The sequence below is a fragment of the Jaculus jaculus genome, chromosome 20 (genome assembly GCF_020740685.1).
Source record: "Jaculus jaculus isolate mJacJac1 chromosome 20, mJacJac1.mat.Y.cur, whole genome shotgun sequence".
NCBI lineage: Eukaryota > Metazoa > Chordata > Mammalia > Rodentia > Dipodidae > Jaculus > Jaculus jaculus.
The window spans coordinates 22,447,970-22,475,007 of record NC_059121.1 but is presented as its reverse complement, the minus strand read 5'-3'; the positions used below and the strand labels follow the sequence as shown (position 1 = coordinate 22,475,007).

Here is a 27,038-nt window from a genome sequence, read left to right as displayed (position 1 = left end):
CACTTTATCTCGCATTTGGAAGATGATAGGTCATTCTTTACCTGACCTCTTACTCTTCAAAATGGTGACTCATAAAAAAAAGTCTCTGTCAAGAGTAATTCATCAGCAAAACTCAAAAAAGTTCTGGCTGTACACACGGAAGGGTAAGGCCTCCCCCCCCCCCCCCCAGGCTGTAGCTGAAATCCAGGGCCTGGACATGATAGTGAATACGGGACCAACTGAACGGCATTTCCAGCCTGTCTCTGATTAAAGAAACATATTGTCTTGGATACTCCACAAAAGGAAAACAGTAAATCACTATCTAGTGTTTTTTATGGTGTGGGTTCCAAGTTGAGTAAGTGGATAGGTTAGCAAAGCAATGTCTTCTTGAGAAAATTATAATTATGAAATTTAAAAATTATGATGAGCTGAGTGTGATGGCGCACACCTTTAATCCCAGCACTTGGGAGGTGGAGGTAGGAGATCGCTGTGAGTTCAAAGCCACCCTGAGACTCCATAGTGAATTCCAGGTCAGTCTAGGATAGACTTTTTAAAAACTTATTTGAGAGAGAAAGAAAGATGAAGAAATTGAGAGAAAGAAGAGGATGGGTGGGCCAGGGCCTCCAGCCACTGAAAATGAACTCCAGATGCATGTGCCACCTTATGCATCTGGCCTGTGTGGGTCCTGTTGAGTTGGACTGGGGTCATACGGCTTTGTAGGCAAGTGCCTTAGCTGCTAAGCCATTCCCCCAGCCTCTGCTTAGGTTTTTATTGGACTGTTTTGAAAAGTTGTGACGTTTGTTTGTTTGCATGTGTATGTGTGTTTGTTTATATACCTTTAGGCACATGCGTGTTCAGGTACCCGTGTATGTGTGTGCATGTTTTTTGAGACCGGAGGTCATTGTCAGGTGTTTTTAGCACTTTTGAGGCAGGATCTCTCTCTGAACCCAGGATCCGCTGGGCTGTCCAGCAGGGTTCGGGATCTCCTGTTTCCACCTCGCCAGTTCTCGCTGTAGGCATGTCACTGAGGCGCCAGCGTCCGAACGCTGTTGTCGCGTTGGTGCAGCACATGCTTTCCTAACTTGACGGTGATCCTCCAGGGTTGGCTTTGTTGTTCTGTCCTCCTGGTGCCTTCCTCCTTCCTAGGCTGTCAGTACTTTGCCTTCTTGTGCATGACGTTTCTTAAATTATCGTTGGTTCCTGTAAAGACAGTTGGCTGTCTGTAAGAGAATAGCTCACGCACACTTGTAGAAATAACTGCTGAGTGTTAGCTTGTTCAGTGCTGGCCGGTGTATGGGAAGATTACTAACCTTTCCCTGTAGGGTGAGCTTCCGTGGCAGGACTTCTGCCTGCCCAGAGAAATAGCAAGAATCGTGCTTTTTGTCCAGGATTAATTTTTTAAAATATATTTTATTTATTTGAGAGAGAAAAAGTCAAAGGTTGAAGGAGGGAGAGAGAGAGAATGGGAATGCCAGGGCCTCCAGCCGCTGCAAACGAACTCCAGACATGTGTGCCCCTTTTGCATCAGGCTTACCTGGGTCCTGGGGAATCAAACTGAGGTCCTTTGACTTTGCAGCAAAAATCTTAACTGAAGCCGGGCGTGGTGGCGCACGCCTTTAATCCCAGCACTCGGGAGGCAGAGGTAGGAGGATTGCCGTGAGTTCGAGGCCACCCTGAGACTCCATAGTGAATTCCAGGTCAGCCTGGGCTGGAGTAAGACCCTACCTCGAAAAAACAAAATACAAAAACAATTAAAAAAAAATCTTAACTGCTAATCCATCCCTTCAGCACATGTTCAGTGTTTATTTTATGTTAATTCAAATCTTCAGATCAAGAAAGTTAATTATGGGAGCTTGGTAGACAGCTCAGTTGGTAAAGAGCTAGATTTATAAGCACAAGGACCCAAGTTTGACTCCTACAGTCCATAGTAACCCAGGCATGTAGCTCCTGCCTGCATTCCCAGAGCTGAAGAGATGGAGGTAAGCTGATCCCCAGAGCTTGCTGTCCAGCAGAGAGTCTGGCTTGAAAGACCCTGTCTCAGAAAACTTGAATAAAGGACACCTGAGATTGTCCTCTGGACTCCATGCATGTCCATGTCTGCATACACATTTAAACCACATGAACACATACACACAAAGAAAGTTAATTATCATCAAGAAAGAAGTGATACTTTCTTTTTTTTGGTTTTTTGAGGTAGGGATTCACTCTGGCTCAGGCTGACCTGGAATTCATTATGTAGTCTCAGGCTGGCCTCGAACTCACAGCAGTTCTCCTACCTCTGCCTCCCAAGTGCTGGGATTAAAGGCATGCACCACCATGCCCGGTTTATTTTCTTTTTCTTTATTATTTCTTTCCTTTTTTTTTTTTTTTTTTTTTTTTTTTTTAATATTTACTTACATGAGCCAGAGAGTAAGAATGGACATGCCAGGTCCTTGAACCACTGCAAATGATCTCCAGACACATGCCCACCATGTGCATCTGGCTTACGTGGGACCTGGAAAATCAAACTTGGGTCTTAGTCTTCGCAGGCACGTACTTGACTTCTAATCCATCCCTACAGGCCAGTTTTTGTTTTTTTGAGGTAGGGTCTTACTGTAGCCTAGGCTGACCTAGAATTCACTTTGTAGTCTCAGGATGGCCTTAAACTCAAGATGATCCACTTACTCTGCCTCCTCAGTTCTGGGATTAAATGGATGCACCTGGCTTGTTTATTGTTTTCTAATTCCTAGACTGTTTATTAATAATAGATGAGAGATATTTATGTTTAAATATTTTTATTTGAGAGAGACAGAAAGAGTGTGGATTCACAAGGGTCTCTGGCTGTCTCATTGAGTCCAGGTCACTGTGCCACTCTGTGTGTCTGACCTCACGTGGGGAATGCGGATTGAGCTCAGGCTGTCAGACTTTCCAGGCAAGTGCTCTTAACCACTGAGCCGTCTTCCTTGAAAGATAAATTATGATCGTGAATTAGCCATTATTCCCTTGTAGCTGGCTACTTGTGAAAGCACAAACTAGTGGTAGTTGACTCAGTGTAAAGTCAATCCAGTATGGAGCCAAGGTTTTAAGTTTCATAACATTTTCTAGTGTTTCTCAGTTTTGTGGTTTTTGCTTTAATTCTTCTAAAGGTTTATGTAATTTTAAATCATTTCTTTGAATGTGTAAATTATGCTTATGAGTTTTACAGTAAAATTTCAGAATAAAAATACAGATTTTGGAATTTTAATTCCGTTCATTCAGATTTCCTCTGGTGAGTACATCCAGATGTCTGGCCGTGCTGGAAGGAGAGGAATGGATGATAGAGGAATTGTGATTCTTATGGTAGATGAAAAGATGAGCCCAACAATTGGAAAACAGCTACTTAAGGTAAGTGCTTTAGAGCAAGACTTTGTGAAATAAACTTAATAACCACCTTGAAGTTAATCGTATTGGTCAGATGCAACTCCGAGTACATGAGTTGATACTTTAAAGCAAGAACAGGACGTAGGACACGTGGCACCATGATCACAGGTCATCAGCTTCTTCAGGGCCAGAATATCTAGTGCATATACCTTTCTGATTCAGCAGGTTGGTGGGGTCTGTTGCTCACCACTGCATTTACCAGGCTAGCTGCGTTTCTGGTAGATTCCCCTTCCCACCTTCCTTCTCACTTTAGGCACACTGGGGTTATCAGCAATCATATTGCAGTGTCTGGCTCTGTATGAGTTCTAGACATCTGAACTCAATCACACATTCCTACTTTCGCAGCAAGTGCTTTATCCTCAATTCAGCTTCATAGCCCCCTTGTTTTGGTTGTTCCAAACAAGGTCTTATATCCAAGGCTGACCTTAAACTCCTGATCCTCCTTCCTTCAACTCCTATGTTCTGGAGAGGTGTGTGCCACTATGCCCAACTTTTAAAAAGCTTAAAGAAGGTTTGACTGTTTTGCTTTCCTGTTTCTCCACTTTGTAAGACCTTATTATAGCCCTTGAGAATGCTGCTTCTAAGATAGAAAACTTAACATCAGTTAAAAACAAAACATCAGCTGGTGTGGTGGCGCACACCTTTAATCCCAGCACTCGGGAAGCAGAGGTAGGAGGATGACTATGAGTTTGAGGCCACCCTGAGATAACATAGTGAATTCCAGATCAGCCTGAGTTAGAGTGAGACCCTACCTCGAAAATGCCCCCATCCCCCGAAAAAGGGGGGGGGAACCCATAACATCAATTGCATGCTCAATGGCTTCATTAAAGCAGCTGTGACACAGGTTAAGGTGAATTTATGTCATGACAGAGCTACAAAAGACACTGTATTTAACTTCTAAGATTGTGACATGAATAATTTGAAATGTATGTATGGAAAAGGGAAAAGTAGATAAAAGTATATGCATTTTTCTTCATTTTTATGTGCGATGACAAAGCTCGTATGTACATCTTTGTAGCTGTTGTAAAGGTAGGCTTTGTTCATTTGAGACAGGGTTGAACTGTAATCAGACTGCTCTTGAGTACCTCATGCTCCTGAGGGCTGGGTATCATGTAGTCCACCATACCCAGTGATCATATTGCATCTTAGTTTCAGTGTTGAAGAGATACTTGCAAGCATATTTATAAGCATCCACATAGCTAGTTCTTCATGGGGAGAAAGTTTTCCAAGACTGAGAACTGTGTGTTTTTCTTTTCTTTATGCCAGAGAAGCTATACCAATCACTACTTTCTTATGCTTGGCATGGGAAGCAGGGGCCACATTACTATGTTGTGGGATGTAGTACTCTTAGATAGCATGTGGCTGTCTTACGACATTTATTTGACAATTTTAGAACTCTAAGTGTAAAGTTACTATTTGATTCACTTTCTTTTGGGGGGAGTGGGGTGGGGTTAAAGTAGGGTCTTACTGTAGCCCAGGCTGACCTGAAATTCACTATATAGTTTCAGGCTAGCCTTGAACTCAGTGAGAATCCTTCCTCATCCTCCCAAGGGCTAGGATTAAAGACATGCAGCACCATGCCTGGCTCTAATTCACTTTGTTAAAACAAATTTGTCTCATCTTGGAAGAAAAGTGAAATTTAGGAGGAATTACTTGATTATAGTGTCTTGTTAATTTATATAATCGTGTATTATTTTGAATAAAGTCATGTATTATAGTGAAAATAAATCTGACAGTGTTCCAGTTGCTTTCATGTTGCTGGGATAAAATACCCAACCAGAAACAGCTTCTTAGAGTAAGGGGTTTCACTTGGCTGACAGTTTCAGAGAGGAGGGTCTAGCATGGCAGCAAACCCTGTGTCATACCAGGGAGAAAATAGATGAGAGACTAGAAAGCAGGGCTGGACTGTTAAGACCTCAAGTCCTGTCCTCAGTGACATAGTTCCTCCAGCAAGGCTCTGCAATCTTCCCAAACACACCACACCAGCAGCTGGAGATTCAGTGCTTAATACAGTCTCTGGAGCCATTTTACATGAAAACCACTCTGGGGGTTGGAGAGATGGCTTAGTGGTTAAGGTGCTAGCCTGTGAAACCTAAGGACCCATGTTTGACTCTCCAGATCCTACATAAAAGGTAAGGCAAGCACAAGGTTGCACATGCCCACTGGGTGAAACAAGCGCCTGGAGTTTGATAGCAGTGGCTGAGGTCCTGGCATACCAGTTCATTCTCTCTTTCCCTCCCTCCCCTTCCAAAAATAAAAGAAAAAAGAAGTAAAACATTTGAAAAAAATGATAAAACCACTGTGGAAAGATCAGCTGGCACATGGCAGCAGCATCCAAGTCAGTGGGAAAGAATAGTTTGGGCTAGAGAGATGGCTTAGTGGTTAAGGTGCTTGCCTCCCAAGCCTAAGTACCCAGGTTTGATTCCCCAGTACCCACATAAGCCAGATGCACAAGTCTAGCTTGATGAGACAAAAGAACTACTCTAAAGTATACTGAGGAAATTAATTGATTGGGGCTGCTGGAGGGATGGCTTAGCAGTTAAGGCATTCTGCCTGCAAAGCCAAAGGGCCCAGGTTTGATTCCCCAGGACCCACGTTAGCCAGATGCTCAAGGGTGATGCATGAGTCTGGGGCGCATGCGTATGGAGTTCATTTGCAGTGGCTGGAGGCCCTGGCGCGCTCATTCTCTCTTTCTCTCTCCCTTTCTGTCAAATAAGTAAATAAAAATAAAACATTAAGCCGGGCATAGTTGTTCACACCTTTAATCCCAACACTTGGGAGGCAGAGGTAGGAGGATCGCTGAGAGTTGGAGGCCACCCTAAGACTGCAGAGAGAATTCCAGGTCAGCCTGCGCTAGAGTGAGACCTTACCTTGAAGAAAAAAAAAAAAAAGTAGTGGTGAAGCACAAAACATGAGTGACAACTTCGTTTTACAAGTAGGGAAAAGCAAGAGATGAGCTTCATTTTATATAGCATAATTGTGTATTTGTCATCTAAACTATAGCACTGAAAGACTGAAAAGAGGAGCTGTTAAGAGTCTTGTCAGCACAGTAGAACACGTTTACCCTACCTCGTGTTCACTTGGGTGCCATGACAGAATGTCATGTTAACTTCCAGTCATTGAGAATTCAGATAGATGTGTGTAGCAGTTATGAATATGGAAATAGAGCTCGGCTTGGAAATGAACATATGCTAGATTGAAATTCCGGATTTAATAACAGAAGAAAAACATAGCAGAAAATTTAAGGTTGGGTCTGTTTGCCAAACATAAAGTAGCTAAAATTGTCTTAAATTCCACTCTTGTCCAACAATCTGATTTTCATGTAACTTAACTAATTTGATTCTTATTTTTAAAGAATGTGGCTAAAAATCAGTGCTTTAAGGACTGATTCCCATAGTATAGGTAGTTCTTGAGTTTTTAAAAGTAAAGAAATACCATCATTTGAGACTATAGTAAAAGTTCTGCATTTGGCTGCATTTAAAATTCTGAATTTCCAAAATAAACATAAATAAATAAATTCTGAATTCCCTGTGGTGGCCTTTGGACCTTAATTTAAGTCTTTGAGGGTGTTTGCGTACTTTTCTATACCATTTAGAAATACGTGAAACACGTAGTAGCACTTGTATGTGAGTATGTCTCTTCCAAGAATTTCATCATCAGCCTCTTTTCCTTATGCTTGTGTGGTTTGTGCCCACATGGTGCCCACCTGCTTGTCTGCTGCAGCGTACACCCCAAGTACCCCACCCAATCACTTTTGCCCATTCTTATCTTTAGCCAGAGTTCCTTACTATTCTAGAGTTTGCCATGTTTAGTGGATTTGTATCTCTACTCTCCTCAGCTAAAAGGAAGAACTAGTATATGTCTATATACATTTCTTCTTTTCGGTCTCTCAAGGTAGCGTTTCACTGCAGCCAGGCTGACTTGGAACTCACTCTGTCACCCCAGGTGGGCCTCAAACTCATGGCAGCCCTCCTACCTCAGCCTCCTGGGTGCTGAGATTATAGGTGTGAGCCACCATGCTCAGGTTATATGATTGATTGATTAACTGTAGAATGTTAAAAATTATTTGTCAATTTATTTGAGAAGCCTATAAATCTGTCATGCTCTTTCTTCTCTCAGGGCTCAGCTGATCCTCTAAACAGTGCTTTCCACCTGACCTACAACATGGTTTTGAACTTACTCCGTGTAGAAGAAATTAATCCTGAGTACATGCTGGAAAAATCGTTCTATCAGTTTCAACATTATCGAGCAATTCCAGGAGTAGTAGAGAGTAAGTACAAAATTGCCTTAACAGAATCTAGTTTAATCAGACTCAGCAGTAGAATAACTACATTATTGGTGTTTGTGCCTCCCTTTTCCCCCCTTCGCCAGCAAGGCTACTTCTGACCCTTAAGCTAAAGAGTGGAGCACTGTAGCCTGGTCTTTATAGACTTAGAACGTTTCAAAATAAGTTTAAGCCACATTGTCCTAATTATTTTAACTTCACTATTAATTTATTATTTTAGACCTGTATTTTATGTTGAACTCAGGTCCCTGAATAAGAATGACCTGTACTTTATCATTTGCACTTGAATTTAGCAATTGCAGAATCTTTAACTCCTAATACTAAGATAATACTTTCTAAAGTCACAAATTTGATTTCTGGCAGCTGTATTCAGATAGAGCCCTGCATTGGTTCTAGTCATGAAGGATACTCTGGCTGATTTTTATACAAAACCGATTAAAAACTAAAATAGTGACCAAAATGTAAACTAGTGGTTTGTATCAGTCTAATAAAACATGATGTAAAGTAATTTGTTTTTGTTAAAGAAAGGGAAATGCTCCATAAGAGAAAAATTAAAGCCAATTATAATCTCACACAGACATGTTAACACTTTATAGCTCTTTTCTTTCTCATATTATTATTTTTCAGTTCCATAGAAAAATAATATACGGAGCTGGGTGTGGTGGCCACACCTTTAATCCCAGCACTTGGAAGGCAAAAGTAGGAAAATTGCAGTTAGTTCGAGGTCACCCTGGGAGTACATAGTGAATTCCAGGTCAGCCTGAGCTAAAGTGAGATCCTACCTCGAAAAACCAAAAAAAAAAAAAAAAAAGGAAAAAGTACAAATAAGAAAATTATTATATGTACCCTGGAGGATAAAAAGAAACTTAAGGCTCTATTTATGACATATAGCTGGGTGCAGATTGTGTAGTTGTGACTAGGACTTAGGTATTCAGTGTCCTTTCTCCATCCTGACCTTCGGTCTTTTTGGGCTCCAGACTCCCTCGCTGTGTGTGCGCCTGTCTTGTTTTCCATGGAGTTCTGGGCCGCGCCTCACTCCTTACACATCACTGTCTTTCCTCCATCCCTGACCTTCGGTCTTTTTGGGCTCCAGCCTCCCTCGCTGTGTGTGCGCCTATGTCGTTTTCCATTGAGTTCTGGGCTGCGTCTCACTCCTTACACATCACTGTCTTTCGTCCATCCCTGACCTTCGGTCGTTTTGGGCTCCAGACTCCCTCGCTGTGTGTGCGCCTGTCTTGTTTTCCATGGAGCTCTGGGCCGCGCCTCTGCTCCCTGTGTCGCTTCTGTAAGGTCTTAACACTTGGACTCTCCTTGCTGCTTCTTTCCTCTGCTTTAATGTGACATGATCCCTTTGTCTAGATTTGTGATAACATGTTGATAGGCTACCTTTGGGGGTTACTCAACTAATCTGTATTTCATAATAGAATGCATGATTATTTATAGCAAACTTAGTAGGTATGTGGGATGCCTTTTCATTTTGGTTCACTGAATCCACTGTAAAGTTTTAGTGAGCTGTAAGGGGTGTGTTAGTTACTTTCTATGACCAAATACCTGATCAGAAGCAACTTACGGAAGGAAAGCGTTTACTTTGGCTCGTGTTTTCCATTGGGTGGGCTCTGTTACTGGTGGGGGATATGGCGGCAGGAGCAGGAAATGGCTGGTCCACTGCAGCCCGAGTCAGGGGACCAGCAGAACGTGGTCAGGCTAGAAAGCCTCAAAGCTGGCCCGTGTTTTGCTGTCTGAGTTAACTTTCTTGTTGCTGTGAGTAAAAACCTGGCCAAGTCCAGCTGGTCTACATTTCATGGCAGTCCTCTTGCTTCAGCCTTCCCCAAGTGTTGGGATTATGGGTCTGAGCCACTACCTCTAACTCTTTTAAGTCTATATTTATTTGGAGCAAAAAGAAAATCAAAACCAGTTCACACTCACTGGAATGTGGATCTTTTATGAACAGAAACAATAAAATACGATGGTCACTGTGGAAAAAAAATTTACAGTTCCTTAACAAGTTTAATATAGCATTACCATGTGGCCCAGCAACTTTACTCCTGTATATATATATAAAAGAATTGAAAACGTGTTCAAATGAAAGTCTCTAACAGCGCCCTAGACAGTAGCCGGTGTATAGAGTGCAAATTTCCCTCAGCTGGTCAAAGCTTAAAGGAATGTATATTCATGGAAACTCCTGGATCTACACAATGATGGTGATTGCATAGGCCATGAATGTTCTAACTATCTCTGGTAAATTTTTTTGTTATATGTGTTTTTTTTGCTACATGTATTTTAACATAACAAAAATAGTTTGTTTAAGACGCACACCTTGAATCCCAGCACTCAGGAGGCAGAGGTAGGAGGATCGTCATGAGTTCAAGGCCACCCTGAGATGACAGAGTTAATTCCAGGTCATCCTGGACCAGAGTGAGACCCTACCTTGAAACACCAAAAAAAAAAAAGTTAGTTTGACAGTGGGCTTGCAGCACAATGGGATGAGTGAAGATGAAGGTTAGCACTGGGATCAGGGATAGAGCAGGGAATGGACGGTGATTAACCACAGGAAGAGAGAAAGTGAACCTTCCTACACGAGGGGAGATTAGACAGTGTCTTAGTTATTCCCGAAGAATCTTTTCAGTATAATCTTTTTTCTTTCTAATATGATCTTTGTAAACTGACTTTGTCTCTAAAATTGTAGTAGGAAAATAAAGATGACTTAGGTATAATTTAAGTAACTTACAGTTTTTTTCATAGCACATGTTTTATTTACAGAGGTAAAGAAGTCAGAAGAACAGTATAATAAAATAGTAATTCCCAATGAAGAAAGTGTAATTATTTACTACAAGATTAGACAGCAGCTTGCCAAACTTGGTAAAGAAATTGAAGAATATATCCATAAACCAAAATACTGCTTACCATTTCTACAGCCAGGACGATTGGTAAAGGTATGTCATAGGTTTCTTTCAAATTTTTTTTTTTTTTTCCGAGGTAGGGTCTCACTGTGGTCCAGGCTGACCTGGAATTAACTATGTAGTCTCAGGGAGGCCTCGAACTCATGGTGATCCTCCTCCCTCTGCCTCCCTAGTGCTGGGATTAAAGGTGTGCACCACCACACCTGGCTCTTTCCAAATATTTGATGATTAATTACCTTAAAATCTTTTCAATGTTAATTAAAATTGTAATATTTATCTTAGTAAAATGCTTCCTGCTCCAATAGTTGGTCTTTATCAGTTACCTTATCTGTTTCACATGGCTTAAATAGAGGCTTACATGAAGGTGCTTTCATCACCTCTGTTTTCATTTTAGGGGGTATAAATTAAAATAGTATTGAAATTTATCATATGAATTACTGTGATTATGAAATGCTACCTAAAAATGAGGCAGTTTAGGTCCTAAACAGGTTCATTAGCTATAAAAGACTCAGAACAAATGCACTGTCCTCTGTGGCACTTGGTTGTAACTTGAGAGATGCCTGTTACTGTGTTCTAGAGAACCATGACATCTGGTCCGCCTTCTTCCCTCCCTCCATCCCTCTAGGATTAATATCTTGTGATCTTTTAAAAGATACTGGGAAAGTTTGAATCTTTAAATCTTACTAGCTTTTAATGTAAGTATGGAAGCCTATGATTGCCTTTTAGATATAAACATTTTTGTTTATTTGCTTTATTTTCAGGTGAAAAATGAAGGTGATGACTTTGGTTGGGGAGTAGTAGTGAATTTCTCAAAAAAGTCAAATGTTAAGGTAAACTGTTTACCAAGAAGTGATGTGTGTATTCCCCAACAATTTAAAAAAAAAAAAAAAAGATTATTTTCACGCAATTCCATTTCTCCTCTGAGCAATTCCTTCTGTTGATCTTATAGTCCTCACCTAAGATAATTTTTTTCTTGTTTTTTTTTTTTCTTTTGGTATGTAATTTTACGCATTTTTGCTGTTATACATGTCTCTGTATGAAAATGGTATGTTCTTTGCATTTTTCCTACTTATAATTGAGTGAATTGTCTAGATATGCCAATTTTAAAAGTTTTCTAATACATCTAGGTTTTTTTTTTTTTTCTGTGTGTTTTGATCATCTTCCTGTCCTGTTTTTGACCCCCATTTTTCTCTGCCTTCCCTCACCCGTGTTCCATTTAGCGCCCTTCTCTTTCCAGGTAGACCTTCTGTTTTAATGTGTCATTCTTTTTGTCCTACTTCCTCTGTCATATGTGTCAGTGTTGATGGGCCCAGAATTGTGCAGGTCTTATGGAGGTAACAGCCGTTGTGCGGCCATGAATGCGCCAGTCACTTCAGGCCTGGAGGACAGTGCCCCAGAGCACTCCTTCCTACCCTTTGGTTCTTGAATTCTTTCCGTCCCCTCTTTGGTAGTGTTCCCTAAGCCTTGGAAGGCATGATAGAAGGGTTGAGCTCTCCACATCCTCTCGTCTTCAGGTTTTCTTCTTTTTAATATTTAATTATGAGAGAGAAATAGGATGGGCATGCCAGGGCCTCCAGACACTGCAAACAAACTTCAGACACATGCAACCCCTTGTGCATCTGGCTTATGTGGGTCTTGGGTTGTTGGGTCCTTAGGCTTCATGGGCAAGTGCCTTAACCATTAAGCCATCTCTCCAGCCCTTTGTTGAATTTTGAGTCTCTTCAATATCACCATCTCCATAGAAAAGCTTCTCTGGCTTAATGAGAGCAGCATTAATAACTTATTATAATAATGCATTATTACTATTATGTGATTTATTGATTTATTTATTTATTTTTATTTTTATTTTTTTGGTTTTTCAAGGTAGGGTCTCACTCTGGTCCAGGCTGACCTGGAATTAACTCTATCATCTCAGGGTGGCCTTGAACTCATGACAATCCTCCTACCTCTGCCTCCCGAGTGCTGGGATTAAAGGCGTGCGCCACCACGCCCGGCTTATGTGATTCATTATAATATATTAATAACATTTCCACCACCTGAGCTCTGGCGGGTGTGATAAAGATGACTCATCCAGTACACTGGTCTTTCTCTTCTTACCTTGGTGAGTCTTGGGTCTCTCCAATATTTATTGCCTGATGCAAAAGAAGCTTTTCTAGCAAAAAAAAAAATGTGAGCAGCATTACTTCATGGGCATATGTATATTTAGAAGGCAATTTGATGGGCTCATATGTGCATTTTGCCAAACTATAGTGGAATCGTGCCTCTAGGGTCTATATCCTTCCCAGCCATATGCTTCTGACTCAATCTTCAGTACCAGGCATGAACTCCTTCCATTGAGCAGGCTTCAGTGCCCATAACTGACTGATTTTGAAGCTTGCTGGATCCACTGCTTGTTACAATAGTTGGTGACTTCTCTCTAACAGCTAATGTAACACTTGTACCACTATGACATTTGGCTATCAGGGAGGTGGCTTCCAGCTCAGTTCCAACTTGATTTTTCAGTTTTCTGCAACTTCAATATGTGGTGTCTTCAACAATAAGGTTTTACCATTTAGTTGTGATGGGTAACCAAAAGCATGAAATGCATTAAAATTTTTTGTTGTTGTTGTTCATTTTTATTTATTTATTTGAGAGAGAGAGAAAGAGGCTGGTAGAAAGAGAGAACGGTGCGCCAGGGCCTCCAGCCTCTGCAAAGGAACTCCAGACACATGCACCTCCTTATGCATCTGGCTAATGTGGGTCCTGGGGAATCAAGGCTCGAACCAGGGTCCTTAGTCTTCACAGGCAAGCGTTTAACCATTAAGACATCTCTCCAACCCTGAAATACATTTTTTTAAATTCATTTTTGAATCTAAGCTAAAATACTACCCCCAAATTTTTGTGGCCATTTGAGTTTGCCTTTAATCCTAGCACTCAGGAAGCAGAGGTAGGAGGACTGCAGTGAGTCTGAGGCCAGCCTGAGACTACATAGTGAATTCCAGGTCAGCCTGGGCTACAGTGAAACCCTACCTAAAAACAAACAAACGACAACAAAATTCACGATTTTTTTTTTTTTTTGTGTGTGTGTGTGTGTGTGTATGTGAGAGAGAGAGAGAGAGAATGAATGAATGAATGAATATGGGTGCCCCAGGACCTGCAGCCTGCCGCAAATGAACTCCAGACAAGTGTGGCCCTTGTAGTTCACATTCATCATTGCATGTTTTTGTCGCTGTGCATCTGGCTACATGGAACACAGAGATTTGAACATGAGTTCTTTGGCTTAGCAGGCAAGTGCCTTAACCACTAAACTAAGTCAGTCCTCCAGCCACCAAAAAAGATTATTAATAAAATATTTGAAAGACTGTTTTTCCTTTCAGATGAAGGAAAAGGATTTATTTTGTCTTGAGGGGAAGCTTTATGACAGTAGAGGAAATCATGGCACAAGCAGAGACCTTGCCTCAGAAAAATGAGATAATCTGTTATTTGTGACAACAAACCCAGGCCTATAACCTGTTTTTACAAAGACTTACTAAACACAATCATTATGTTAAGGTGCTGAATTCAGAGTTTCTGAAAGAAAGCACAAGCTCCACCTCCCATCCGCAAGGAAAATTAGCTTTTTCTCAGCAAAACTGTTCCCAGTGATGGTTATTTTAAAAGAATGTTGTTCAGGTTGGTTTAAATCCAAAGCAAAGATAGCTAGGTTTTGACTTTGGATGGCCTCCATCGGCAAGGATTATGTATACATGCAGCCTAGTCATTAAGTACTAAAAACAATGACCTAAACAAATAGTTATGACCAACTGTCAACTTTTCCTAAGGAGCCAAAAATATAAGCAGACTCAACGATTGCCATATTTCTGGAGCGGAAGACAAAACCTCTAAGTAGAATGCACTCTACAATTTGAGGAATAAATTAACTCCAAAATGTTAAAAGGACATATGCTCTCTGGATGAAAGTAACCTGTAAGGACTTAGGCTTTTTTTTTTTTTTTTTTTTTTTTTTTTTTTTTTTTTGAGGTATGGTCTCAGTGTAGTTCAGGCTGACCGCTGACCTGGAATTCACTATGTAGTCTGTCTCAGGGTGGCCTTGAACTCACAGTGATCCTCCTACCTTCCCCCCTCCCCCCACCCTGAGTGCTGGGATTAAAGGCATGCACCACCACGCCCAGCAAAAATGAAGAATTCTTAATTGAAATAAGAAAGATCTATCACAGATTTGATTAAGCCAAATATGGTGTCTAATGCCTATAATCCCAGCATTTAAGAGGCTGAGACAAAAGGATTGATGTGAATTCAAGACCATCCTTAGTGGCATTAGTGGTTTCAAGGTCAGTCTGGTCTGCACTGAAAAACCTCTTCTCAAACAACCAAAATCCCAGAAGTCCTTTGCTCAATGGTTACGTGTGCTTCCTGTGCAGTCACAACGGCCTGAAACCTTGTGAGTTTTCATTTCTGTACCCCATGGAAACAGCTGGGGGGTCACAAGTGTCTGTTTCCCCATAAAGGGAAGCAGAGTCCTGGGCTGGGGAAGAACAAGGTCCTGTATCAATGAGGGACAGCTGCTCACATAAGGGTGGGCAGAAGCGCACATCCTGGGTTCTGATCCAGCCACAGGCAAACACTACACCCATGTGCGCGTGCCACACACACCAAAAATGAATAAATAAACAGAATAAAAAAGAAGATAGGGCTGAGACTCATGTTTGGTGCTGATGAGCTCTTTAACTTCCTTTTCTAATTCTCACAAATTATACTCATCAATTCTGGCATAATGTAAACTCATAAGAAAGTTTTAAAATAGCCTAGTATGTAAACGCTGACAGTGGTTATGCCATCGACTTAAAGTTAGTGGAACATGCTGAGCACAGAGGAAACTTCCTTCTGCAAAATTAACATGTGCTATACCTGATGTGTGGTCATAATGCTAAATGTCGAAGAAATAGCCCAGCATACATGGAACTTAAAATTTGTAGGCTTAGTGGCTGAGGCGCTTGCCTCTGAAGCCTAAGGATCCAGGTCTGATTCCCCAGGACCCATGTAAGCCAGATGCACAAGGCAGCACATGTCATGAGTTTGTCCTGGCTGGAGGCCCTGGCACACCCATACACATGCACACATGCATGCCACAAGAGAGGGAGAGAGTGTGTGTGTGTGTGTGTATACACATATGTCTCTCTCTAATAAACATAAACAAAATATTTTTTTAAAAGAGTTAATGGACTTCCTTTATCCTATTTTTTTCTAGCCCAATTCTGGTGAACTGGATCCTTTGTATGTTGTGGAAGTGCTCCTGCGCTGTAGCAAAGAGAGCTTAAAGAACTCTGCCACGGAGGCAGCCAGGCCAGCGAAGCCTGATGAGAAAGGAGAGATGCAGGTTTGTGCTCTACCTTTCATCCGTAGACTTCAGATGGTTTGTTATTAATCACCTCTACAGTATTAATGTGACTATAATTAAAATTTAACTTAGAAAAGTAACATGTGCCACGTAGCACTATAGGCTGACTGCTTTGGATCAATAAATCATCGTGCGATGTCAAGGTGGGAGTACTGAAGAAGATACGCACATTAAACATCTTTAAGTGATGACTTAGAGGTTTGTCATTCTGAACAGTACTCTTTGATCTTGTTTTCCAGTCTTTTAATTTTGTCTCCAGAGTTTCACCACCAAGAGAAACTTTTACGACTTTTTTCCATGCTTACTTTTACCTGTTGACTACAGACTAGAGCTCACAGTTTGGCATGTGTTCACCTTACAAGCTATTGCAAGTTGCAGTGGCAAACGTGATGCTCACCCCAAGAGTCTCCCTCTCTTAGGCAGATGCTGTGAGTCACGGCTCTGCCATGCCAACAGTGGAACTCTGTTCCAAGAAAATTGTCCACACAGCCACTGCTAATTTGCGGGTGTTAGTGACACCTGCTGCTCTTCGTTTCTCCAGTCCTCACTTTCTAGTCCCAGTGGCTGCTTATATCTGTAGGCAATCATAAAAGAAGCTGCCTCCTTGGGGAAGCCTCCCTGAGCCCTGGGCAAACAAGGTCTCTCGTCTGCTCCTCACAACACTTCATATTCCTTTCATTTCCAATAATACTGCTGGGGAAATTAAGGGAGGAGGTGTAGTAACATGAATTTGTATATGATCTTTGACTTTAAAGGAATTGCAGCTGAAAGGGTGAGCATTGTCTGCATCTTCAAAGACTTAAGAGCCACTGTTTGTATTTCTAGTTGCCTAAGGTGGGGAATTAGTACAGCAAGCTTTATCATGCAGTTAGTGTGGTTTCGGAGGCAGGAGAGGTGGGGATCCTTTTTGGGTTATTCTCTGCACAGGAAGTAGTGTGTTGAACATAAGCCTCCTTCCTCTAGAGAACCCCCAAGTTACTCTTGACAAAGACATAGGAACATAGTAAATAGTCAGATGTGCCTTCCAGAGCAGTATGTGTAAACATAAGGGAATCTCAGCTCCAACTGCAGTGATTATGTAGCACTAGTCAGTCAGTGAGGCTCAGGCTTCCATTGTTAAGATGTGAAGTTTGCATAATCATTGTTTTCCCCTTCAATTGGGTGTATATGGGGCCAAAGTGAGCTTTTGATCGTCTTTTATACAAAATATTTTTGTAAAGTAACTTTACATTTGGTGGTAAATATAAGCCAACTTAATTTCCAGAAAAAGTATAGGGCTGGAGAAGATGGCTTAGTGGTTAAGGCACTTGCCTGCAAAGCCAAAGGACCCTGGTTCAATTCCCCAGGACCCATGTAAGCCAGATGCACAAGGAGGCACATGCATCCTGGAGGTCGTTTGCAGTGGCTGAAGGGCCTAGCGCACCCATTCTTTCCCTTTCTCTCTCTCTCTTTCTCTTTTTCTCTCCCTCCCTCCCTCTCTCTCTCTCTCTAATAAATTTTTTTTATTTAAGTGTATAGACTGACTATGTAGGAAAGAGGAAGAACGTCTTTGCACACAGCAACTCTGGATTGCATTAACTACCAGAGATTAGCAGGTTGAATGTTTGTTCTGCAGTTTGCTTGTAGTTTTATTATCATTGCCCTACCAGCTTCTATTGTATCTGGCCAGTGTCCTTTACTACAACCACCTTGTGACAGTTAAATATGCTTGAAACAGGAAATGAAGACCATAATTATGAACTCTAAATAAGAGTGCTTTCTGACATAATTCTCTAGGCAGAAAACTCAGTAGAATCACTCCACGTTAGCTAAAAGTCATTGAAACAAGGACATAGATGACTTTAGACTAACAGCAGCTGCTTGAGTCCCGGTGCCAGGAACTGATGGGATGAGGGTTAGCAGCTTTCTTACTGTTTGTGTGTGTGTGTGTATGTACACAGGAGCACGTGTTCATGGGTGAACATGCACAGAGGTCAGGCGACAATCTCAGGTGACACGTGGCTGTTTTATTTTATTTTATTTATTTTATTTTATTTTTATTTTTATTTTTATTTTCTTTTTTGAGCCAACCATTTATGGCCTGGGCTCACTAACGGGCTCAACTGGCTGCTCCTAGAGGCCCTCTTACACCCAGCACGGGAGTGCAGACTCGCAGCCAGGCTGTGATTTTTACATGGGTTCTGGGTCCAGCTCAAGGCTCGTACTTGCACAGTAAGCACTTCATGGTTTTTTAAAACAATCCTTTTTTAAAATCTTCTTATTTATTTATTTATTTGACAGAGAAAGAAGGAGAGAGAGAATGGGTGCACCAGGGCCTCCAGCCACAGCAAACTCCACACGCGTGCTCTGCCTTGTGCATCTGGCTTACGTGGGTCCTGGGGAATCGAATCTGGGTCCTTTGGCTTTGCAGGCAAATACCTTAACCACTAAGCCATCCCTCCAGCCCAACAATCTTTTTTTTAAATATTTTGTTTTATTTATTTGCTTGAGAGAGAGAAATTCCAGGGCCTCTAGCTGTGGCAGATGAATTCCAGACACACAGACCACCTCGTGCATAAACGCCCTAACTGCTAAGCCGTCTGTCCAGCACGTGTTTTGTTTTGTGTTGTTGTTTTTTTTATAGCAACACAGTTTTAGTGTCCCCCAAGCTGGAAGCCCCACATTCCAAGCCTGAGTGCAGTGGCTCTCCTGCTTCACTCTCCCATGCAGTTGGGCCTCTGTGCGCACATGCCACGTTCAGCTAAGGAACACTGGAATCAGATTTTATTTTCTCCTTACAAACTTTGAACATATTTAAAATAATTTGTGGACTTGGAATATAGTTGACTGGCAAAGCAACTTAGCATGCATAATTCAGCACTCCCCCTCCCCCGCCACCCCAGTTTTTAAACAGCTGATTTAAACTCTTACCTATTCAGTCTGACAGCTCTACTTCCTCAGGGGCAGTTTCTGTTAGCTGCTGCTTTCTCTGTCTACCTGGATCATACTTTGTTGCTTCCTTCACGTACCTTGTTTGTGTTGAAGTGTGGGTAGTTTTAAGTGATAGAAGGCAGCAGCCCTGGGGAGAAAGGTTTTCCCGCCCCGCACTTCACTGCTGTCCGTGTCTGCCGCAGTGGCAGCGCCTCTCTGACTAGTCGTGTTAAGTTTGCTCTGTTTTCACTGTGCGTGGCCACAGTGTGTGCTTGGTCAGCTCAGCGATCATGCGGCGGTGTGCAGAGGCTCCCTCAGGCCTGGCTCTGTCACATCCCCAGTGCTTGATGAGGGCCTCAGCACTGACAGGCACGTAAAGTCACCTTGCTTCCTGTTGCCCAGGGTGAGAGCGTGCAAACTTTTCTTGCGCACACACATAGAGCTGTGCATGCATATGCCCTTCTGTATTCCCAGGAGCAGCTGTGAGGTGTTCAGACCCCCTATGGATGGATATCTTACTCCCAGCTTTTAATTTTAATGTTCTTATTAGCCTTTTATTTGCCTCAGCTACTGTCATCTACCATCTCAGGCAACCATGATGTTAAATAATTGCCTCTTACTATTTTGGACAAATGCTTTTAGAGAAAAAGTTGTTGGCATGGAGCAGGCTCTGAGTCAGGTCAAGCAAAGACCGCCTGTGGGCGCAGCCTTCCAGGGAATGACCAGACAAATGAAGTAATGACAGTTCCCTAAGCCTGGACCTTTGAAGGAGTTCCAGCCATGATCCGTCTGCCCAGTGGCTGCCAGGCTGGTTGTCATTGGGATTGCATGTTGTTGGCTTCAAACTATTAAGCAGCAAGGGAGTGGACGAGGGCATCGGACAAGTTAAAATGCCCGGGGACTTGCTGTTAATAAAAGTCAGCCATTTTCCTTGAAGAAATGTACCTTTTAAGCCTTGCTACAATTTCCAGGATTCAGAAGAAGTTGATTTTGATGATTTGGCCAGTGTTATCCTTGCTTTTACCAAGATGATGATTTTAGGGATTCATGTTCCATTTTTACTGACATTGTCAAAAAAAAAGTTAGAAAAATATCAAGTTCTTAAGTAAATTGTTGTATTAGTCAGCTCTTAAATTTGATCAAGGCACACATATAGGTTTCTTTTCATTACAAAATTTAATCAGTACCACAATAATTTCAGTAACCCTGCTTTGACTAGATAAAGACTAAAAACTTGTGCCAGCCCTTGCAAAGCAGGCCTGCAATCCAGCTGCTGGGATCATGAGCTCAAGGCCTGCCTGGCTGCAGAGTGCATTGACGATGAGTCTGGGTGACGTGATGAGAGGCTGTCTCTGTGAAGAGTAAAAAGGGCGGAGCCACGCCTCAGTGGCAAGAGTGCTCACGTCGCCTCTGAGGCCTGCCCTACTCTGCACCATCCAGACCAAACAGAAATCTTGTTTATTGAAATTGGAAAACTACCCAGCATTTAGATGAGAGAAATTAGATTGCTTGAAATTCATTTAGAATGTATTGGCTTCAATTTTATATTATCTTCCATGTCATTTACTTATTTAGGGGAAATTGACTCATGGCAAGCATGCAAAGAGCAGTCATATCTAAGGACAAAGATAAAACCTACTGCTTTCTAGCCCATTGCCAGTAATTACCCCATGATTGTAGAGACGGACCCCAGTTCTGAGTTGCTATGTAAAAGTAGTCAGATTTAGAAAGTGGAGTAAATGGCCACATGTTTGTGTTTTTAAATCTATGTGCATTTAGAGATTTGCAAGTTTATGACACCTGTTTATGTGGCTGTTAAACATTAAATTCCTTATTTAGGAAACTTCATAATTCTAATTGGGGTAATCTTAGAATCTCCTTTTCGTGAACTTACTACAGTGAAGTGTGTGACTTCTGTTAAATACAGATTTGTTGATATTTGCTGGAAATTTTTAAATAGAATTACTTGTAAAATAGCTATGCATGTTAAATTATTTTACCTACAGTGAAATATCATATTTAATAGCTTAATAAGGCAAATGTAATTTTATCCCCCCCCTCTTATTTTTTGGTTTTCAAGGTAGGGTCTTGCTCTAACCCAGGCTTACCTAGAATTTACCATGTAGTCTCAGGGTGGCCTTAAACTCACTGTGATCTTCCTACCTCTGTCTCCCAAGTGCTGGGATTAAAGATGTGCGCCACCATGCCTGGCTTCCCTATTTTAATTTTAATTAATTTATTTTTAATTTTAAAACATAGAAGAGTTACCTTGTTCAAGGTCACACAACTCGTTGAATGAATTCACTTAAGAAAATTTTAAATGTGTGTGTGTTTGTGCCTGTGTGGCTGATGGCATGGGCATGCCAGAGTCTCTTTCTGTTGCAAATGAATGCCCAGCTGGTTTTAGTGGCTGAGTTGAACCCAGGCCAGCGGATTTTACAAGCCAGTACTTTTAACCACTGAACCATCTCCCCAGCCCCTGAAGATTGATTTCAGACACAGGCAGTGTTAACTAAACTATTAACCACTTTTTCTTGAATAAAGCACTATGATTAGATTTATTATCAGCAATCCAAAAAGAATTCATTTTTTCAGTTTTTATTAGTATAAAAACGGCTATGGAAGGCTAAGTGCTCACAGATTTGGACCTGTGAGGTAGGTAGTGCTGCTCAAGGTGTCAGCAGCCCTCCTGTTTTGAGTCCTAGAGGAAAAGCACTGACTCCGTCGGTAGGCACACCTAACTGGAGGAAGCATGGGAGAAAGTTTGAAGATGCCTGCTCTGGAAACTTAAATATGTTTTTTTGTGTGTGTGTGCTCCCTTGTGAGCATGTTGGGTATCTCCTGTGGTAAGACTGAGCATGCAGCTGTGGACCGTCAGTCAGCCTGGGCTGGAAGTCCCAGTGATGCTCTTGCCTCTCCCTTCCTCAGGACTGGGGTACAGGCCACGTGTGACCACGCCCAGATTCTTATGTGTGCTGGGAGTCAAGTGCTCTTACTCACAGCTGTTTCCGTGGCCCTAAAAGACATTTTTGCCCTGGGTGATGCCCTATGCCCTTATCCCAGCCAAAGGCAGTTGTAGGTAGTGGAATTACTGAGAGTTCAAGGCTAGCTTGGGTGCTGCTGTTGTAGTCAGTTCCATGTTGCCGGGGTGAACATCCAAACCAGGCCCAGTTTAGGGGAGGAAGGGATTTTTTTCAAGCTTACAGGTCTGGGTTGGGGGTTTCTATCAGTGGTGGGAGAAGCTGGCTTCATTTCACAGATCTGCACAGAAAGAAACACTGCTGTTGATAGGTGGGTGTGTATCTGGGTGTGCACATGAATGCTAGTGCTCCACCTGCTGCACACACAGCCAGCAGCACACAGCAGGGACCCTCCCAGAGCTCTGGCTGCTCTGCAGACCCTTGGGCTGGAAGTCACATCTGCCCCCAGTGACACCTCCAGCCAGGGGCCTGGAGACCCAGTTGTGAGTAAAACACCTGTCTGAGGGGGGTCATACATTCAAATTACCATAGCTACAGATAGTCCCAGGCTAGCCTGGGCTAGAGTGACACTCCTGCCTTAACACAAAAACAAACATTTGCACCTCTTCCTTACCCTAACCTGGGGCTACATGTTCTCCCCAGGGCTGTCCAACCAGTCACTTCAGGTCACCAAGGAGCAATGCTGTGCTGCTGTGTTTATGTAAAATATCAAGTGATGAGAGCAAATTGCATTATGTATTGAGATGGACTTTCACGTACTTTTTCCTCTACTGTTAGGATTTGCAGTGGAGTTTACATACTAAACGTACACTCAGCTAAGCCATGAGCCTCAGGAGCTGCTCCACAGTGAGGTCCTGTGATAGACTGTATGTGTGGCTTCTGTTGATGAGCAGGTGTCCAAGTGACTGAGTTTGAAAGTGCAGTTTTAATGGTTGTATTATGTAACATTTGGTTGTAGGTTGTCCCGGTTTTGGTGCATCTTTTGTCTGCTATAAGCAGTGTTAGGCTTTATATTCCAAAAGACCTTCGGCCTGTGGACAACAGACAGAGTGTTTTGAAGTCAATACAGGTATGTATATTGGTTTTATAACTTAAATATAAATTTTATATGAATTTATATAGATTTATTATTTATATAGATACAGAGAACACATGATACAGTACAAACTCGTATAATAGTCATGGCAGACCTGATGGCAGTTTGTCTTCTCTTTGAATTGACAACAAACTAATATTAAAAGTGGATTCATAAAACCAAAGCATTAGTCCTTATGTTAACTGTCTCTGAAGTCTCTGGGCTTGTGGTTTTTGCTCCTAACTGCCCTCCCCCCTTTCTGACATGGTGCCTCACTGTATTTGCCAAACTGGTCTTGGATGCCTCGGCCTCCCAGGGAGCTGGGAGTTCATGTAAATGCACACAGCTAGTGGTCAGGTGCAGAGCCCTTCGCTTTGTTTTCGTCCATGCAGTCCCTAGGGTGGAGTCCGGGCCATCATGCATCGCCAGGCAGGTGCTAGCTGGTCCGTCGTTCAGACTTTGAAGACCTTCAGGACTGGAATCCTCTCAGTGCAGTACCAACAAGCACAAGATCTCCCTCTTACTCTTGCTGCTTAACCATATAACAGAGAAGTTAGCAAAGGAATCTGCGCTGCTTAAGAGCTTGAGATTTCTAGCTCGGTCAGTGCCCTGGTTCGAATCGACCCAAAGCTGAAATTTGCATTTTGCATTTGAGATGTTAACTACAAGACTACTTATGTAACAGCAAGATTTCACAACCACCTAGATAATACTACAGTGATCTCACCAGGAATTTGTGCCATACCCAGAACTGTACTGTGCAGTGCCCGATTCATTACTGAGTTACAGCGTAAGCACGCAGCAGTAGTTACAGCATGGAAGTGGAGAGGAGTGTTCGCACTGGCACGGCGACACCTGCCTGTCCTCCCCGGAGCTCGGGGGGGGGGGGCTGAAGCAGGAGGATGGCAAATTTGAGGCCAACCAGGGTTGTGTAGTAAGACCTGTCCCACACTGCCCCATTTCCACCCCTAAAAATAAAGTTTTTGAAATCAAAGCAATGGAAAACTAGCCTTCAAGTTAAAGTGGGAGAAAACACAGGTAGCATCATTTTTGTTCATGGGCACAGGAAAAAATATAAAAGAAATACTGTGACTTAATTTAGTCTTAACAGTCTTGTCTGTAAGAGAGAAACAAGAATCTTACATATTTTGTTTCAGGAAGTTCAGAAGCGTTTTCCTGACGGCGTGCCCTTACTAGACCCTATTGATGATATGGGCATTCAAGATCAAGGGCTGAAAAAAGTTATTCAGAAAGTTGAGGCTTTTGAGCATCGCATGTATTCTCACCCACTTCACAATGATCCAAATTTGGAAACTGTGTACACACTCTGCGAAAAAAAAGCACAGGTATGGCAGAATGGTTTCATAGAGTTCTTTGTAGTTCACTGGGGATATATTTCATTTTCTTGTCCTGTTTTTATCTGCTGAAGCAGGAAAGTCTGCTTATCTTTTAAACATTTTATTTGTCTGTGTATTTATTTGAGACAGAGCGAAGGGGGGTGGGGAGAGAATGGGCACATCAGGGCCTCCAGCCGCTGCAAATGAACTCGAGACACGTGCACCACCATGTGCAGTTGGCTTACGTGGGACCTGGAGGATCGAACCTGGGTCCTTAGGCTTCACGGGCCTGCGAAGCCACCTCTCCCGCCTACTTACCTTTTAAATGAGCCGTCAGCTCTGGAACCCGTCAGTCTCAACCAGCAATGAAGATTGCTCTACCTTGTAGTATTTAATGAGTGGGAATTCAATTGTTTTTTGTTTCGGTTTGTTTTTTCAAGGTTTTTCAAGGGTCTCACTCTAGCCCAGGCTGACGGGGAACTCAGTCTGTAGTCTCAGAGTGGCCTCAAGCTCACAGCATTCTCCTGCCTCCTGCCTCCTGCCTCCTGAGTGCTGAGGTTGAAGGTATGAGCCGCCATGCCCAGGTTATTTGGATTTTTACTTATTTATTTTTAATAATGTTGAATAGTCATGTCTTTTTTCTTTCTTTTTTTTTTTTTTGAGGCAAGCCCAACAGTCCTTTATGTGAGAGAGGGAAAGTAGGAGAGACAAAAAGAGAGAAAAAATTGGTTACGCCAAGGCCTGTATCCACTGTTAATCAAACTCCACATGCGACCTCTACCTCGTGCACATGTGTGACCTTACGTGCTTGCCTCACATTTGTGCATCTGGCTTATGTAGAACCTGGAGAGTGGAATATGGGTCCTTATGCTTTGCAGGCAAGTACCTTCGCTGCTAAGCCATCTCTCCAGTCCTTGATTTTTAAAAAATATTTTATTTACTTGAGAGAGAAATGAGGTAGAAAGAGAGAATGGGCCATGGTGGCACACATCTTTAATCCCAGCACTCGGGAGGCAGAGGTAGGATCACCATGAATTCGAGGCCACCATGAAACTACAAAGTGAATTCCAGGTCAGCATGGGCTAGAGTGAGACCCTACCTCAAAGTGAGAGAAAGTGGGCAAGCCTGGACTTCTAGCTGCTGCAAACAAATTCCAAAAGTATGCTCTCGTGTACCTGGCTTACATGGATCCTGTGGAATTGAACCTGGGTCCTTTAGGTTTGCAGGCAAATGCCTTAACCTCTCAGTCATCTTTCCAGCCCTGCATTTTTAGTTTTGAGAGGACATACGTTCTAACCCTGGCTGACATGTTACTATGTAGACTAGCCAGTCCTCAAATTTACATCATTCTACTTGCCTTGACCTCCTGGTTGCTAGGATTTTAGGCATAAACGTATAGAATTATTATTATTAGTGTGTGTGTGTGTGATTCAGATGCAGTTGGTTGGCCTAGCCATCCTCCCTCAAGTGCTGGGATTATAAGAAAGGACCTTCAATATATTTATCTCTGTGACCCACAGATTCGATTTTAAGCCCTTAGGGTCAGGTCTTCTCTTTCAGCCACATTATGACCTGCCTTGAAGACAGATGCCCAGGTAGACTGTTCTGGGCTAGTGAAAGCTTAGACTTGTAAAGCGTTCTTTTCTAGCTGTTTTGGACTGAGTTCATAGTGGCTGCAAGATCCATCTCACACCCCTTAGTTCTGCCTAAGAAGTCTTCAGAATAGGGTCCCTCTGCTGTCAGCATTTTGAGTGCCTACATCTTCTGACTTAATTTTTTCCTACTGACAGGAATTGAGCTGTGAAATAAGGCAGTGTGAAAGATGTTCTTGTAGTATTAGAAAGCATATGAATGAACAACCTCAGTGTTCCCTGGTAGGAAAATAAGTAAATTATATCTGTCACCACTATCAAGATGCCTACTGAAGAATGAGGTGTACTCTTGGGAAGAGAGATCCTAGTGTCTTATGTAGAAGCGGGAGCTGCTCTCGCCGCTGGCTGGGTGGGAAGCTTTGCTTCGTGTCCAGACCTGCACGGCGCCCTTGGCGGTTCTCGCTGCTGCTCACTTTATCGTTTCTCCTCTTAGCTGGATCTTAGTACTCAGCAGTCTGCACAGTGTCTGGTTTTGGATTTCACCTCCTCAATCCTAAATGTTTCTTCAGGGATTCTTTTTTTCCCTCCTGAATTTAAGGCCTCCACTTCAGAATAAAACTGTCTTCTTCCTCTTGTAGTGCTGTATTCTTGTCATATTTAGAAATGTGTAACACCTACAGATTAATGAACTTAAAAATTCATACACTTTAAAGGGTAACCTAAAGGTCTGTTTTCATCTTAAGACTTTGTCTGTATCACATAAAGGCTCTAAGTAATTAAGGGGAGAAAAGTCATTCTTTCATGTTTCCTAAGATAACCGCCTGATTCCCTAGTGGTGAAAAGCTAGTTATGGTGAGATTGGTGATTTAGCAGCATGATTGTGCAGTGAATCCTGTGTGCAAAGAACTGGTCCTGATCGTGAGAGACTTCACCACGTGGCCACTGCCAGCCCTCTCACACCACTCTTGGCGCTTCTTTCTTACCCGCCCTCACTGAGGAAGGACCGTGTTTTCCCCAGCTCTTAAGCTTAATAAAATTCCCATATCGCCCTACTCTGCCTCACATATTCCACATGACCATTTTGTATTTTTCAGTACTTACCTTAGCTAGTGCCTGATAGCTTTTCAGATACAGCCTCCTTGTCGTGGAATAGCATCCTGAACCAACCCACTCTCAGCAATCTTGAAGTTTTATGAGAAATGT

The 27,038-nt window shown here is 42.4% G+C and overlaps 1 protein-coding gene across 1 annotated transcript in view; it reads left to right on the top strand.

Moving 5' to 3' along the window:
- Mtrex (Mtr4 exosome RNA helicase) overlaps positions 1-27,038 on the top strand; it is a 65,250-nt gene that overhangs the window by 23,479 nt on the left and 14,733 nt on the right. The window contains exons 15-21 of the mRNA XM_045138932.1: positions 3,217-3,342; positions 7,498-7,648; positions 10,424-10,596; positions 11,325-11,393; positions 15,791-15,919; positions 22,790-22,900; positions 24,064-24,252. Of these exons, the coding sequence (XP_044994867.1) occupies positions 3,217-3,342; positions 7,498-7,648; positions 10,424-10,596; positions 11,325-11,393; positions 15,791-15,919; positions 22,790-22,900; positions 24,064-24,252 (948 nt within the window). The remainder of the gene's footprint in view (positions 1-3,216; positions 3,343-7,497; positions 7,649-10,423; positions 10,597-11,324; positions 11,394-15,790; positions 15,920-22,789; positions 22,901-24,063; positions 24,253-27,038) is intronic.